Genomic DNA, 16,152 nt, shown 5'->3' with positions numbered 1-16,152 from the left:
GTATAGCAGAGTTGGTAGACTTGTTCCCCGTCCACAGTGAGTTTGCAGTCTAGAGGGGAAGACTGACGTGGATATAAATGATTGAATTACGGATACAAATTGGAAAGTGGTGAGGGGCTGAAGGAGGGGTGAAGAAAGGGAGCAAATTAAAAAACAAGGGCGACGCGGAAGGATGTGGGAGAAGAGGAAATGAGGGCCTAGTTGGCAGAAGCAGCGTGGCTCGGTGGAAAGGGCCCGGGCTTGGGAGTCAGAGGTCACGGGTTCGAATCCCGGCCCTGCCGCTTAATAATGTTAGTATTTGCTAAGCGCTTACTGTGTGCAGAGCACTGTTCCAAAGCGCTGGGGTAGACACGGGAATCAGGTTGTCCCATGTGGGGCTCCTGGTCTTCGTCCCCATTTTCCAGATGAGGTAACTGAGGCCCAGGGAAGTGAAGTGACTTGGCCACAGTCACACACCTGGCCAGTGGCAGAGCCGGGATTCGAACCCATGACCTCTGACTCCCAAGTCCGGACTCTTTCCACTGAGCCACGCCGCTTCTCACTTGTCAGCTGGTTGACCGTGGGCAAGTGCCTTCACTTCTCAGCGCCTCAGTTCCCTCATCTGGAAAATGGGGATTAACTGTGAGCCTCACGTGGGACGACCCAATTATCCTGAATCTACCCTTAATTTATTAAGTGCTTATCCAATACCAACGTTATAATTTTTTCCCCCCAGTTAGACCGTAAGCCCATCACTGGGCAGGGACTGTCTCTATCTGTTGCCGAATTGTACATTCCAAGCGCTTAGTACGGGGCTCTGCACACAGTAGGCGCTCAGTAAATACTCTTGAATGAATGAAATAGCCTCGAGATGACACCCAACCCCTCCACTTCTACTTTTCGATTGCATTTAAAAAGATGATTTTCTCAGTAGACATTGGGCCTTCCGCAAGGATTCGACGGTGGGGACGGTGATCCTCTGTCGGATACGGAGGGGCGGGTTCCGGGCCGGAGGCGGGACGTGGGCGAGAGTTGGGCGGCGAGATAGACGCGGTGGAGGAGCAGTGAGCAGGGTGGCATTAGAGGAGCGAAGAGTTCGGGCCGGGGCCTGGGAGGAGCGCAGCGAGGTGAGGTAGGACGGGGCAAAGCGATTGAGCGCTTTAAAGCCGACGACGATCGGATACCGCGGTTTCGTACGTACTGGTGTCAACACTCCAAAGTTTAAGCTCCCGTTTTCACACTTCGCCATTTTCCATTTTCCTTGCCTCCCACCTGTAAATCATTCCGCATCCCCTCCGGGCCCGGCCCAGCGGAGAGAGCACGGGCCCGGAAATCCGAAGGTCACGGGTTCTAATCCCAGCTCCGCCACTTGTCTGCCGGGTGACCTTGGGCCAGCCGCTCCGCTGCTCCGGGCCTCAGCGACCTCATCTGGAAAATAGGGAATAAGACCGCGAGCCCCACGTGGGCCAACGTGATCACCTCGCATCCACCCCGGTGCTTGGAATAGTAAGCGCTTAACAAATACCGTGATAATTGTTAAAATCAGTAAAGACAGAGATGGCCTTTGTCGGCTATTATATTCTCCCAGTGCTCCGCGTGGAGCAGGTGTGCAGCATATGACCTAGTTTCGAGTCACTCGGAGTCCAGGTTCGGATCCAGACACGTGTCACGGATAGCTTTGGGGCCTGCTAATAATAATCGTTGTTATTATTATCATCACCGTAATCAGTTTATGGTATTTAAGGGCTTACTATATGTCGAGCGCCGCCGGGGTGGCTCTGAGATAATCAGGTCAGACGCGGTCCCTGTCCCACGGGGGGCTCCTGGCCTAAGCGGCGGAGCGGAGAGGCGTCGGATCTCTTTCCTGATGAGGAAACCGAGGCACAGAGAAGCGAAGTTAGGTCCCACGGCGGGCACGCGGCGGGGCCGGGAGTAGAAGCCGGGCCCTCCGACTCGCAGGCCCGGAAACTTTCCGTTGGGCGACCCTCTTCCTCCTCGTCCGCCCCGGTTGACAGGTGGATAGATGGATTTGGCATAGCCTTCCACTAAGATCACTAAGAGAAGCAGTGTGGCCATGAGGATAGAGCGCGGGCCTTTGAGTCGGAAGATCTGGGCTCTAATCCCGGCTCCACCCCCTGTCTGCTGTGTGACCTTGGTCCGGTCACTACGTTTCCCCGCGTCTCAGTCTCCTCATCTGTAAAATGGGGTTTAAGACATGTCGGACAGGGACTGGGTCCAACTTGATTTACTTGCCTCCACCCCGGCGCTTAGTAGAGCGCCTTACGTGTTGTACCAAATACCATTTAAAAAAAAATAAAAGATAATCTGGTAGAACACGGTCTTATAGAAGGGAAAGCAAGTATTTAATCCCCATTTTACGAACGAGGAGACCGAAGTACGGGGCAGACAGGCGACCGGTCCACGGTCGCACAGGAGGCAACTGGCTGAGCCGGGATTAGAACTATCCAACCCAGCATGTAGCACAGTGCCTGGCGCATGGTAAGCGCTTAGTAAATACCATAGATCGCGATGAATCTCTCCCTCAAATCGGAATACGCCCAAGTTCCCACACCGCGTTAGGGGGAGCATCATCCATTAACTTGTTTGCCCTCTCTAACTGTATCCACGTACATTTTCGCGCTGATGGTTTTTTCCCCTCCCTGCCTCATTAAAATGTTGTCAGTAGAACACATGGAAACGAGTTGCAAAGCAATATGTTCAAAGCCAGATGCGAATGCGACATTATCGGCAAAGACGCCGTGAAGTCACCGCCGCTCCGACACACCACGACTTAACGCCGAACACCGATTCAGAAGGCAGTTTTTCGTATCGACCCAGCCAAACAGATCACTTGGCGTGCAGGATCTTTTTCTGCCAAGTTGTCTCAAAGAAGGACCGTGTTTTAGACGGCGTAGGTGGTATTTTCCGTGAGGTAACCATCATCGTTGCGGCATTAGGCGCTTTCTCCGTGTCAGGCACCGTATCGAGCCGGGGGTGGACACAGGCAAATTCGGTTGGAGACGGTCCCTGTCCTAAGTGGGGCTCCCGGGACCGATCCCCATCTTGCACACGAGGTAACTGAGGCCCAGAGGAGCGAAGGGACTTGGCCAAGGTCACACAGCAGACGTGTGGCGGGGCTGGGATTAGACATTTCGGCTCCCGGGCCGGTGTCGGGTCCATTATGCCATGCTGTGGTCTGGTAATCGTATTTGATCAGGTGTCTAAACCCCAGGTTTCGATTTTTACTTCCCGACTCGGGTCAAGCCACGATAGCTTGAACAGTGTTCATCCGGGTACTTGGGGATGTTCCTAGAAAAAATGATTTGGGTGAAATCCGAGTTTAGGAGCTCATTGCTGCAATAATAGTCCTGCTAATAACCATGATGATATTAAGAACTTACTATGTGTCAAACGCCGTGCTAAGCTCGAGGGCAAGTTTTAAGACCATCAGGTGAGCCCCTGTCCTTGGCCCAGACGGGGATGACATTTTAAGGGAGAGGGAAAACAGGAGAGGGGAACTTTGCCCGTGTTAAAGATGAAAAACCCGAGGCACAGAGAGGTTAAATGACCTGTTCGAAGTCACACAGTAGGCAGTGGGAGCTCCTGGATTAGAAGCCAGATAGAGCAGCAGTCTAGTGAAGGCTAGTTAGAGAAGGAGCGTGGCACGGTGAAAAGAGCCCGGGCTTGGGAGTCAGAGTTCATGGGTTCGAATCCCGGCTCCCCCGCTTGCCAGCTGTGTGACTTTGGGCAAGTCACGTAACTTCTCTGTGCCTCAGTTACCTCACCTGTCAAATGGGGATTAAATCTGTGAGCCCCACGTGGGATAACCTGATCACCTTGTATCCCCCAGCGCTTAGGACAGTGTTTTGCACATAGTAAGCGCTTAACAAATACCACCAGTTAGTGAAGAGGGGACAGGCGTGGGAGTCAGAAGACCTGGGTTCTAATTCCCTCTCCCCCAATTTCCTGCGGTGTAACCTCGAGCAAGTCACCTAACTTCGCTGTACCTCAGTTACCTCAACTGTAAAATGGGGATTAAGTCCTAGTCCCTCTAATTTAGACTGTGACCTCCCCCCCAGGTAGGACAGGGACGGCGTCCGACGTGTCTCGTATCTACCGTACCGCTTCGTGCGGTGCTTGGCACACAGTCACTGTCATCATAATGATGATGATGTTGGTATTTGTTGAGCGCTTACTACGTGCAGAGCGCTGCTCTAAGCACTGAGGTAGATACGGGGGAATGAGGTTGTCCCACGGGAGGCTCACAGTCTTCATCCCCATTTTACAGGTGAGGGAACTGAGGCATAGAGAAGTGAAGTGACTTGCCCACAGTCACACAGCTGACAAGGGGCAGAGTCGGGATCATCAGTATTATCTTTTCTCCCCGTTCTGTGCTCTGTCCACTGGGCCATGCCGCCTAGTGTATGATAAAATGGTCAATGATGTGACTGTCTTGTACTTAGCCACGTAGTACAGTGCTCTGCACACAGTGTGAGCGCCGTAAATACCATAATTTTTTTATGGTCTTTCTCAAGCACTTACTATGTCCCAAGCACTGTACTTAGCTTCTGGGGAGAGAGAAGCTAATCAGGTTGGACTCATCCTCCGTCCCACTTGGAGCTCACAGTCTTAATCCCCATTTTACAGATGAGGTAACCGAGGCACAGAGAAGTCAAGTGACTGGCCCGAGTTGACACAGCGGAGACCTGGCAGAGCCAGGATTCGAACCCACGTCCTTTGACTCCTGGGTCCATGCTCTGCGCTGTAGAGCACAGTGCTGCTGGGTTGAATGATCGATTGCCCCAGTGCTTCACACCGTGCTTGAACAATATCAAATGCCGAACGAATGGCTTCCGTGTCTTTATTGTTCTCGTGCGGGGAATTTTTTCGGAGAGATTTTCCAAGAGCAAACAAAAATCCCCCTGGTAGCCTCAGCCGGGAATTAGACGAGTGGGTCTCCGGCTCCCTCCCAGTTTCCTCAACAGCCGACACGAGGTTCTCTCTCCGAGACCGCGGAATGGAGAAGTTGGTCGTAGGGTTCGGAGTTCCCCCAGCTCTCTGAACTTCTGTCTCATCTCTTATCCCGTGCAGCTGGCCAGAGGGGATAAAACGCTCCAAAACAGCGACGATTCACATTTTCTGGCAAGGCCAAAGGGACGTTTGCAATGCGAAAATACCCCGACAGATCCTGATAACGCGTCAAGGGAGGTGGTTTATGCTATCCCGCCTCCGGGAACGTGTCTACCGGCCCTCTTGTACCGTACTCTCCTAAGCGGTGTTCTGCACGTGTAAGCGCTCAACAAATATGATTGAGGGAATGATTTTTATTGTTATTAGCAGCTCCCCTAGACGGTAAGCTCGTGTGGACAGGGACTATTATATTGTAGTGTAATAATAATATTAATAATGATGATGATGGTATTTGTTAAGCACTTCCCACGTGCCAGGCACTGTGGAGACCGGGAAATGGAGTTGGACAGAGTCCCGGTCCCCTGTGGGGCTCACAGTCTCAGTCCCCATTTTGCAGATGAGGTAATTGAGGCACAGAGAATTGAATTGACTTCCCGAGGTCAAGCGGCAGACAAGTGGTGGAGCTGGGATTAGAACTCATGACCTTCTGACTCCCGGGCCTGGGCTCTGTCCACTATACCATGCTGCTTCTCCACGCGCTTTAGTACAGGGCCCTCACACAGCAAGCACACAACGGATACAATTGTCTGACAGACTGTGGGCAAGGGATCGTGTGTATCGAATCGGTCGTGTCGTACTTTCCCACGCACTTGATAGAGTGCTCCGCGCCACGTGCTCAATAAAATGCCATTAAATGATTAGAATTCCCTCTGACTGACATCATCCGGCCTCTCCGTGGGAGAAGCCCACTTCACCACGGTGATGATGGTGTTTGTTAAGTGCTTACTGTGTGCCAAGCACTGTTCCAAGTGCTGGGGTAGACGCAGACTCAGCAGGTCGTCCCACGTGGGGCTCACAGTCTTAATCCCCATTTTATCTGAGGCACAGAGAAGGGAAATGACTTGCCCGAAGTCACACAGCTGACAAGTGGCCGAGTCTGGATCAGAACCCACGACCTCGGACTCCCCAGCCCGTGGTCGTTTCCGCTAAGCCATTCTCTTCACTTCATCACCCACCTGGGGACGGAGGTGAAGTCACTCTGGGCACAAGGGGCTCACCGTCATCATCCCCATTTCACAGATGAGGTAACTGAGGCACAGAGAATAATCATCATCATCATAATTGTGGACATCGATTTGCTCGGCACTTACTACGCGACAGGCACTGACCTAAGCCCTGGGGTGGATACAAGCAAATCGGGTTGGACGCATCCAGTGACCTGCCCAAGGTCATACAGCAGAGAAGTGGTGGAGAAGCGATTGGCACTCAGGTCCCTTCCTTCCTTCCCTTCCCTTCCTTCCTTCCCTTCCCTTCCTTCCTTCCCTTCCTTCCTTCCCTTCCTTCCTTCCCTTCCTTCCTTCCCTTCCTTCCTTCCCTTCCTTCCCTTCCCTTCCTTCCCTTCCTTCCCTTCCTTCCCTTCCTTCCCTTCCTTCCCTTCCCTCCCTTCCCTCCCTTCCCTCCCTCCTTCCCTCCTTCCTTCCTTCCTTCCTTCCTTCCTTCCTTCCTTCCTTCCTTCCTTCCTTCCTTCCTTCCTTCCTTCCTTCCTTCCTTCCTTCCTTCCTTCCTTCCTTCCTTCCTTCCTTCCTTCCTCCCTCCCTCCCTCCCTCCCTCCCTCCCTCCCTCCCTCTCTCCCTCCCACTGTACTAAACATTTGGAACCTACAATTCTGCAAGAAATAGAGACAATCCAAACCCAACAACAGGCTCACAGTCTAGAAGGGGCAGGGGACAGACATTAAAGTAAACAGGCATCAATAGCATCGATATAAATAAATAGAATTATAGACATATACACATCATTAATAAAATAAATAGAATAAATATGTACATATATATATATATATATATAAGAGCTGTGGGGCAGGGAGGAGGGTAGAGCAGAGGGAGGAGGTTGGGGTGATGGGAAGGGGGAGGAGGAGCAGAGGAAAAGGGGGGCTCAGTCTGGGAAGGCCTCCTGGAAGAGGTGAGCTCTCAGTAGGACTCTGAAGGGGGCAAAGTTTGGCGGAGGCGAGGAGGGAGGGCGCTCCAGGCCAGAGGTAGGACGCGGGCCGGGAGTCGACGGCGGGCCGGGCGAGACCGTGGCCCAGGGAGGAGGTGAGCGGCCCCAGAGGAGCGGGGTGGCGGGTTGGGATAGAGTGGGAGAGATGGGAGGTGAGGTAGGAGGGGGCGAGGGGATGGACAGCTTTGAAGCCAACAGTGAGGAGTTTGGGGCCGATAGGAAGGTCGATAGGCAACCAGCGGACATTTTTGAGGAGGGGGGGTGACGTGCCCGGAACGTTTCTGTAGAAAAATCATCCGGGCAGCAGAATGAGGTATAGACTGAAGTGGGGAGAGACAGGAGGTCGGGTGATGAGAAAGGAGGCTGATTGCAGTAATCCGGTCGGAATAGGATGAGCGGCTGTACTAACAAGGTAGCGGTTTGGATGGAGAGGAAAGGGCGGATCTTGGCAGATTCCCAGCTTCGGGCTCGGTCCACCGGACCATGAGGCTTCTCTGTCGTCGAGAGGTGAGGAGACTCTCCGATGGGGGATTTGGAGCGCTTGAGGAAAGTATTTGCAATTGGGGCAGTCCACTCCAGGGTGGGAATTACGATCCGGCAAGCAACAGATGAGTAATTGCCTGTGGCGGATCCTAAACTCTTCAGGCGATCTCTTCCTCCGCGCTCCGGTTAGCTGCAGGTAATTGCCTCTTGTAAGCGGGATGAGGTTTGGGGGGGGTTTCATTTCTGAACCCTCGACGACCAACCTCCAGCTAATTGTCTCCTCCGGTCTCCGAAGGAGAGGATCAGGCCGCTCCGGTTTTGATTTTTCCCAATTTCGGTTTCTCTGACCTATTTAAAGGTTCGATACATTCCGGGCCCTTGGCCTGTTCACCCTCTTAAAGAAGAAAGAATCCCTAATGGAGTGCGATGGCCGGTTTAGGCGGGGAGGTGGCGGAGCGTCCTTTCAGATCCTCTCTCCGCTGCTAGCGTCTATCAGGCTCCCGACGAGCAACAACCGGTTTCCAAGCCGGAGTCAGAAAGTAACGACGGAAGAATGTCTTGGGACGTCAGCTGCTTCGGTGCCTGGGAAAGGGGGACTTGTGGGCCGTGGAACACAGGACCTGAGGAGCGATTAGAGTCGGGCCCGGGGCCTGAGCCGGGTGGGAGATCCATCCTCTTTTTCAAGGCTTTGTGGCAACTTCTGAAGTAGGATGAGGACGATGACGGTATCCGTTAAGCGTGTACAACGTATCGAGCGCTGTTCTAAGCGCCGGGGTAGATAAGGGCCTAAACTGGTGGGCACAGTCCCCGTTCCACATGATGCGGAGCGTCTCAATCCCCATTTAACAGATGGGGGGACTGAGTCCTGGAGAAAAGTAAAAAATAAAAACAAAGGATGCTATTTGTTAAGCGCTTACTGTGTGCCAAACACCGTTCCGAACGCTGGGCTAGATACAAGGTGAACAGGTCGTCCCACGTGGGGCTCATGGTCTTAGTCCCTATTTTATAGATGAGGTAAATGAGGCACAGGGAACTCAAGTGACTTGCCCGAGGTCACACAGCAGACAAGTGGCGGAGCCGGGATGAGAACCCGTGTCCTCTGACTCCCAAGCCCGGGCGCTTTCCACCGAGAGAGCGACTTGCCCAAGTTCGCCCAGCATGCCAGCGGCAGAGCCGGGGATTAGAACCCAAGTCCTTCTGACTTCCGGGCACGTGCTCTATCCACTAGGCTTCGCTGCTTAAGCATGTGTGTTGAAATATGGCCAGATCCGACTTCGAAAGGCGGGGGAATCGTTCGCCCGAGGACGCAGATCGCCTGTTGGGGAAATGCCCATCTTCTGAAATCCGCAGGCTGGGTTTCTCCCGTTGGCTTTTTCTTCCCCGCCGCGGTCTGACGAAGGGGTCGACCGAGGATGGGCTGGAGCATCTGGGGAGGAAGAAGTGTCTTTGTCTCTCTGCGAACGGAAAATAGGCCGAGCATCCTACTGCGCACATCAGTGAATCGAGGGCAAAAATACCGAGAAAATCGGTCAGCGTGCCGTACGTCAGCGGCTAACGGACGAACGGAGTTGGGGCCGGGGAAGAAGCGAGGCCCTTTGGTCACCCGGTGCCCCTTCCGTCCTCTCGGCCTCAGAAGGCATCCCTGGGGAGGAGGAGAGAAAGTGGGGAGAAGGTGCAAAATCGGAGGAGGAGGATAATCCCCGGGGAGTGGGCAACAAGAGGAGATGCCCTCTGGTTCATTTTATCGTGAAGAGAGGCGGCACTGCAGGTCGTTGGCCGGGGTGGGGGAATATTTTCGTCCGAGTAAGGGTTTCAAAGCCAGCGGGAGTAGCCGTGGACATGTCGCTTGCGTTGGCCCGGGGACTCTAGCGATTAGAAACCGGATGCCCTTCAAAGGGTCTTTTGAAAGTACTTGCATGTGCGTGACTGTAGACTCTCCATGACTGGAAATTTTGGATGCCCAAGTGGATGTTAGATCGCTCTGTCAAAGTGAGATAACTTAGGTTGTTTCCTCGCTCTGCATCTCCTGGGAGCGGGTTGGTAATGGTCTCCCCCCGCCATTTAATATTATTAAAAACAGTGATAATAATTATGATCATGGTATTATTTTTAGGAGGGAGCGGCGTGGCTTAATGGATAGAGCATGGGCCTGGGAGTCAGAGGACCTGGGTTCCGATCCTTGCTCCGCCACATGTCTGCTGTGTGACCTCGGGCAAGTCGCTTCCCTTCTCTGCGGCTCAATTACCTCATCTGTAAAATGGGGATAAGAGCGTGAGCCTGATGTGGGACAGGGACTGTGTCCAACCTCATTAACTGATATCCCTAGCACGTAGTAAGTGCTTAACGGGTACCGTGATTATTATGAATATTGTTATCATTAAAGCATTTACCATGTGCCAAGCACCGAGGTAAGATATAGTATCCAGAGATTGAGACACAGTCCCTGCCCCACATGGGGCTCACAACCTAAGAAGGTAGAGGAACAGGTACTGGATTCCCCACCGTACAGATGAGGAAACCGAGGCCCAGAGAAGCTCAGCGACTTGCCCGAGGTCACACAGCCAGCAAGGGGCGGAGCCGGGATCGGGACTCCCCAGTTCATTTAGGACGTAGGGGAGCAGCACTCGGGTCACGTTTCATTTCCTTCTGCTCCGCTCAGAAGACAGCGCAGACACGAGGCTTTGAATACCCTCCTGAATTATTTCTGTTGTTCTCGGTCCTTTAGGGAACGGCCTTGAGGAGGTGGACAATGAAAGCGCCCAGCCCACACTTGATTCTCTTGTACGCTACGTTCACCCAGAGCCTGAAGGTTGTGACGAAGAGAGGCTCAGGTAAGTCTCTGCACGCGGGCTGTGAATGCGTCTCCTCGACCTCCGTCTCCCCATCCCTCCCCCACCCGTCAGGTCGCCGTGACGGCGACGCATCCCTGGGAGCTTTCCGCGTGCGTTTGGGCAAGCTCAAAAGCGGTTTGGCTACTCGTCTAGCAGGAAAGCCTCGACTACTGTTGAGGGAACAGCAACCTGTCCAGAGCCCAAGATCCGGGCTGCAGGGAAATAGAATCATTTTAGCAGGTTTGCTTTGGAAAATCTGTTGTCTGTCCCCAGCCTTTCTCCGCCCGGGCTGTGTGTTGCGCGTTTTAGTGTTGCGCAGTTTTAGGATCGGCCTCCTCTGCTGCGTTAATGTACGCGATGACTTTGGAAGCTCCTTTTCCTGAAGCTGTTTCTAGGACAGACCCTTTTTTTTTTTTCCTTTAGGTTCACGTTCCAGGTGAGTTTGATGACTTAAAATGTACAATTATTTCCAACAAGCACCGAGGCTATTAAAACAAATACCTTGGGAAATAATAACCCACATAATTTAGTAGGTAACTCTTAAAAGTGGAGTACCAGTACGGCTTGGAAAGGAAATTTTGCAAACTTCAGTCTTTATCTCGTATTTTTCAAAAGCACTCAAGTATAAATGAACCTCTTGCAGTAGGGAGTTGAGCGTGAACTAAACCAGAAAGCCAGGAGGTTTGATAAAGTGCTTTCCAATGGTAGAATTCTCTGTCCTTCTTGCCACTGCCTTGATTTTTGCAATGTTACATTCCCCTTCGCTGAGAAATGTAAGGTGTGCGCTAAAGCAACCTCGAAAGTAGACTACCGGGAGCCTGAAATTTTGCCGGGAAAAGTTTTGTTAATGTCTGGAAAACGCTTCCTAAGCCAGTTTTCTTTGTGGGATTTTAAAGAGCACTTCCTTTTTCTCGATGATTTCTGTGCGTTCCGCGGGATACTTCGGGGCACTTAGGCTCAAGTATTTGAAGCTACTCCCGCGATGATTCCCAACTGACCCCTGGAAACTCTGTTAATCCTTTCAAACCTCCGAGCCACAGTTTAGTACTCTGATACTCCGCCGGGTGACGTAGTCATCTGGTGTTCTCGGGCTGAAGTCTGCCTAGGAGGGATCGAGAACCCGTCTGGAAATGGCCGATCCTCCTTGTGACTCGGTTTCCTTCTCGGGGACCGTGATGTTTCCAAGAGACGTGGTAGAAACGTCGGCCCGCCCCTTTGGATGCCGTCCCACGTCCGTCCCCCACGGCCTGTGACGGGAGCGCCTCGTCTTTGGAAAAACTCCTCGGTATCCTGCCTCGGCAAAACCGCCCTTCCGTACCAATCTCGGGAACCGGTCGCGGAGGGTGGCATTTGCGGGCCTCGTCTTGGTCTCCTTAGCTCTGTGGTGTGATCTCCCTGCCTTGGGTGATCTGTAAAACGGGGCTGAGCAAACTTAGGGAATTTCACTCGGTTCCTCGCCTTCGATCTGATTTTTCCAATCGGTCCTTCTGACGTAGCCTCGGGATCTTGGGGGTGAAGACCTACTGGTGGAACTGGGCAGGAGTTTGTGATTGATAAACCAGGGCTCTCTTCCCAGCGTCCGCAGTACCACGTCGCTTCTCGGTTTTGGGGCCGTCTACAGTGAACATCCGGAGTCGATGCTCATCTTTCGCTATTAGGATGAATTGCTTCAGATAGTGGATAGATGTATGTCAACATATGGTTATTTAATAAGCAAGAAGAACCAGTTACGTGTAACTCATTAACGCTCTTAATTTGAAACAATGGGAGATCTCTGTCTTCATGCTGGAGATGTATTGCTTTTTCTCACATTGACTCACTCCCCCATTGCTATTAATTTAAGAAACACATTAAAACTCTAATAGCCGGTTATAAACTTTGCCGATGAAGGAATTAAGATGAAAACTTAAATGAGTTTCGATCGTTCTTCAGGTTTTCATTTGCAAACATCTCTGAGCATTCGATCAGAAAATAAAAATTCTCAAGACCGCGGATACTCCTGGAGAAGTTTCACTTTTCAGTACTCAACGGATTTTCCCGCCAGATAACCTCAGTTGGTTTTTTGAGGGAGTCGAGGAAGTCCGATGGGGAACTCGGTAGCAGGTGATTGAGGGGAGATTGGGATGCGGGCCCGAGAGGGGTTGTGAGGCGGAGATCGATCGCCGCTTCGTCGCCGGTGAAAAGAGGCATGAATCGTGAGCTAAACAGGTCGTGCTATACGTGTGGAAGTTTTACATACTTTTTCGGCTAGATTTCTAGAAAATCTGCTAGATTTTCTGTTAAGGAGCATCTGATCTAAGATGCGCACAGGCAGACGTCGAATTTGTCAAAGGTGTATCACGGATCCGTCGCCGCAGGGGAGAGGCTCTTGATTCTTAGGTACTGGGCCACCAGAGGGTTACAGAGGTGCTTTTTTCAGGGTATTTGTACAGCGCTCCCGAGTTTAAAGAAGAAGGCAGGGACGGGAGGGAGATCATGGGAGGAGAGAAATCGGAAGAGAAGGACGGGATGCACAGAGAACGGTGCCTGCTTCCTTTTCTCTGGGCTTCGGCTCGGTCCCGTCGACATCGTGCTCACTGTTTGGGGAAATAGTAGGTTTGGCTGGGCAAATATCCTACCGTTTCAAGCAATAATCAGTTAAGCAGCTCTCCGCTAATACGAGGGTTGCGATCCCGCTCTCCACCGTGTACGGGGACTTGGTTGTGGCTCGTAATTCGACCGTCTACTCCGTGTTATATTACACCCAGACAGCTGGGCGGGGTCAATACATCACTCAGCGGCATTTAACGAGCACTCACTCTGTGGAGAACGCTATTCCCAACGCTTCGTTGTGGCTCCCCTGTCTGGCCCGACTCCACCTCCCGGCATTCCACCGTCTCTCCACCGTGCCCAGATCGGAGGGCGATGTCAGTTACTCGATCAGAGGTATTTATTGAACGCCTGCTTTGAACGGAGCACTTTACTAAACATTTGGGAGAGTGTGCTATAAGAATATCACAGACACATTCCCTGCCGGCGTCAGAAGAACGTTCCCTCATTTGACCGTTGCTGTCTCATCCCTGCCAGTACCGGTGATGAAAACACACGTCCTAGACAAAATGACAGCATCTCTAATAGAGGAGAATGTTGAAAATAAAAAGAGCAACGTTATTGACTTGTCCTTCCATAGCAAGGCAGTGCATTCTTTCCCCTTTCTTTGGCTCATTTCCAGTGTCGTAGGACTGTTTCGATAGACTGCGAAAAAGCCGTCGTGGGTTTTTTAAAAAAAGTTAAGCACTTAACGCATAACTTACCCTCTTCAGAGCGCTGGGGTCGGTAGAGGTTAATTAGGGTGGACTCAGTTCTGGTCCCACAGGAGGCTCCCGATCTAAATAAGAGGGAGAACGGGTATCGAATCCTCGTTTTGCGGTTGAGGAAACTGAGGCACACAGAAGTGAAGTGACTTACCCAAGGCCACACAGCAAGCAATCAGCAGAAATGGGATTAGAACCCAGGTCCTCGGACTCCAAGGCCTTACCCCGCCTCTGTATCCGGCACTGTCCGATAGGTTATAGTCGGTGATGGTATCTTTCTCTGTGGTATGTGTTAAGCACTTACTTTCCATGCAAGCATCCCAGGTGTTCTCTAACCCTTAGCGATGCTTTTTTAGAGAAGCAGCTTGGCGTAGTGGACAGAGCACAGACCCGGGAGGCAGAAGGTCATGGGTTCTAATCCCGGCTCCGCCGCGTGTCCGCTGTGTGACTTTGGGCAAGGCACTTGACTTCTTTGTGCCTCCATTATCTCACCTGTAAAATGGGGCTGGAGACTGTGAATCCCACCTGGGGCAGGGACTGGGTCCAACCCGATCGGCTTGTGTCCAGCCCGGCACTTAGTAATCTGACTTCCCCGATTAGACCGTGAGCCCGTCGCAGGGCTGGGACTGTATCTGTTACCGATTTGTACATTCCAAGCGCTTAGTACGGTGCTCTGCACATAGTGAGCGCTCAGTAGATACTACTGAATGAATGAATGAATGAATATAGTGCTTGGCACATAGTAAGTGCTTAACAAATACCAAATTGCCGCTGTCATCACTATTGCCAGTGGCTCCAGGTGGCCCGAGACCCCACTGGAGATCTGGGGAGGGCAGAGAGACCCCCAACCCCTTCATCGACCCTCCTGACCTCCAGCTGCCAAACTTTCCTCCTGCCTCTCCGAGGAGAGGCCGGTCTTCGAGCCCCGGAGAGCGTTTGAACCGAAGAGGCGATGGGCGGTCGGAACGGAATCCCCGGGAGCCACGACTCGGTCTGGCTTTCGTCGGGCTCTTAGAAGGGAAATCGGATTTCCCCCAAATGGGCGACTTTGCCCTTTTTTCACTTAATCGATTAAGGCTAAATATGCTCGGCCTAGACCTCCCTTCTCTCTCTCTCTTCAAAGCTCTGCAGCGCAGTCTGGCACGGATGATTTCGCCTCCGGGCAGCGATCGCACACGAGTTGGCCGAGCTTCTTTTGAAGCCACCAGGCGGGCGGAGAGGAACTTTCTATCGGAGACGGAGAAGCTGTGGTTGATCCATTAGCCTCCTCTGAACTCCCATTTACCCTTCGCCAACTTTCCCGGAATGTTTTCCAAAGAGCACGGTTTCCTGGGATTCCGTGGGATTGTTGGACCCGTGGGCAAGACGCCGGAAGGGAAGGGAGAGAGGAAAACCTGTTTTGCACAGCGGGAAACTGGAGCTAGTGTGGAAGACGCAGGGAGAGGTGGTGTTGAGTCAACTTGTTCGGTGCCGTCGACGCGTCGAACTACGCGGGTCCAGATGGATCTCTTGGAGTTGGTGGGGAGAAAACGGAGGTGCTTTAGTGAGTTCGCATGGGATGTTTTAAGCGCCGTGCAACAGAAGATAAAGAAAGGTGGTTTGGTTTGGTTTTTAATGGTCTCTGTTAAACACTAACTACGAGTCAAGCCCCAGCGTGGCTTAGCCGAAACGGCGCGGACTTGGGAGTCAGCGGTCGTGGGTTCTGATCCCGGCTCCGCAACTTATCGGCTGTGTGACTTGGGGCAAGTCACTTAATTTCTCTGTGCCTCATCTGTAAAATGGGGATGAAGACCGTGAGCCCCACCTGGTACAGCCTGATTACCTTGCATCCTCCCCCGCAGCGCTTAGGACAGTGCTTGGCAGGTAGAAAGCGCTTAACAAATACCATCAGTATTATACTAAGCGTTGGGTAGATCTACGTTCATCAGGTTGGACACAGTCAGTGTCCCCCAAGGGGCTCCCAGCCTTAATCCCCATGTTAACCGAGGCCCAGAAAAGTTCATCTGACTCGCCCAAGGTGACAGAGCAGATGTGCGGCGGAGCCGGGGATTCGAACCCAGGTCTTCTGACTCCCAGGCCCGTGCTCCTTCCACGTGGCCAGTTTGCTTTTCCCAGCTTTCGAGGTAAACCCTCAATCAATCCCTCTCGGGCTAGGGATGTTGGCGAGCAGGGAGGAGCAACAGGGAGGAAGGGAAGGGACCGTGCTGTGGCGTGGCTCAGTGGAAAGAGCCCGGGCTGGGGAGTCAGAGGTCACGGGTTCGGATCCCGGCTCTGCCACTTGTCAGCTGTGTGACTGTGGGCAGGTCACTTCACTTCTCTGGGCCTCAGTTACCTCATCTAGAAAATGGGGATGAAGACTCTGAGCCTCACGTGGGACAGCCTGATTACCCTGTATCTACCCCCAGCGCTTAGAACAGTGCTCTGCACATAGTAAGCGC

General features: G+C 52.5%; 1 protein-coding gene across 1 annotated transcript in view; it reads left to right on the top strand.

Moving 5' to 3' along the window:
- The window catches only part of IL1RAPL1 (interleukin 1 receptor accessory protein like 1), a 527,816-nt gene that overhangs the window by 76,819 nt on the left and 434,845 nt on the right, over positions 1–16,152 (top strand). Inside the window, exon 2 of the mRNA XM_029080057.1 lies at positions 10,316–10,421. Within this exon, the coding sequence (XP_028935890.1) occupies positions 10,340–10,421 (82 nt within the window). The 5' untranslated portion in view covers positions 10,316–10,339. The remainder of the gene's footprint in view (positions 1–10,315; positions 10,422–16,152) is intronic.

The sequence above is a fragment of the Ornithorhynchus anatinus genome, chromosome 15 (genome assembly GCF_004115215.2).
Source record: "Ornithorhynchus anatinus isolate Pmale09 chromosome 15, mOrnAna1.pri.v4, whole genome shotgun sequence".
In the NCBI taxonomy this organism is placed as follows: Eukaryota; Metazoa; Chordata; class Mammalia; order Monotremata; family Ornithorhynchidae; genus Ornithorhynchus; species Ornithorhynchus anatinus.
Note: the sequence above shows the minus strand (reverse complement) of the source record. Positions and strands in the feature narration are given on the sequence as shown.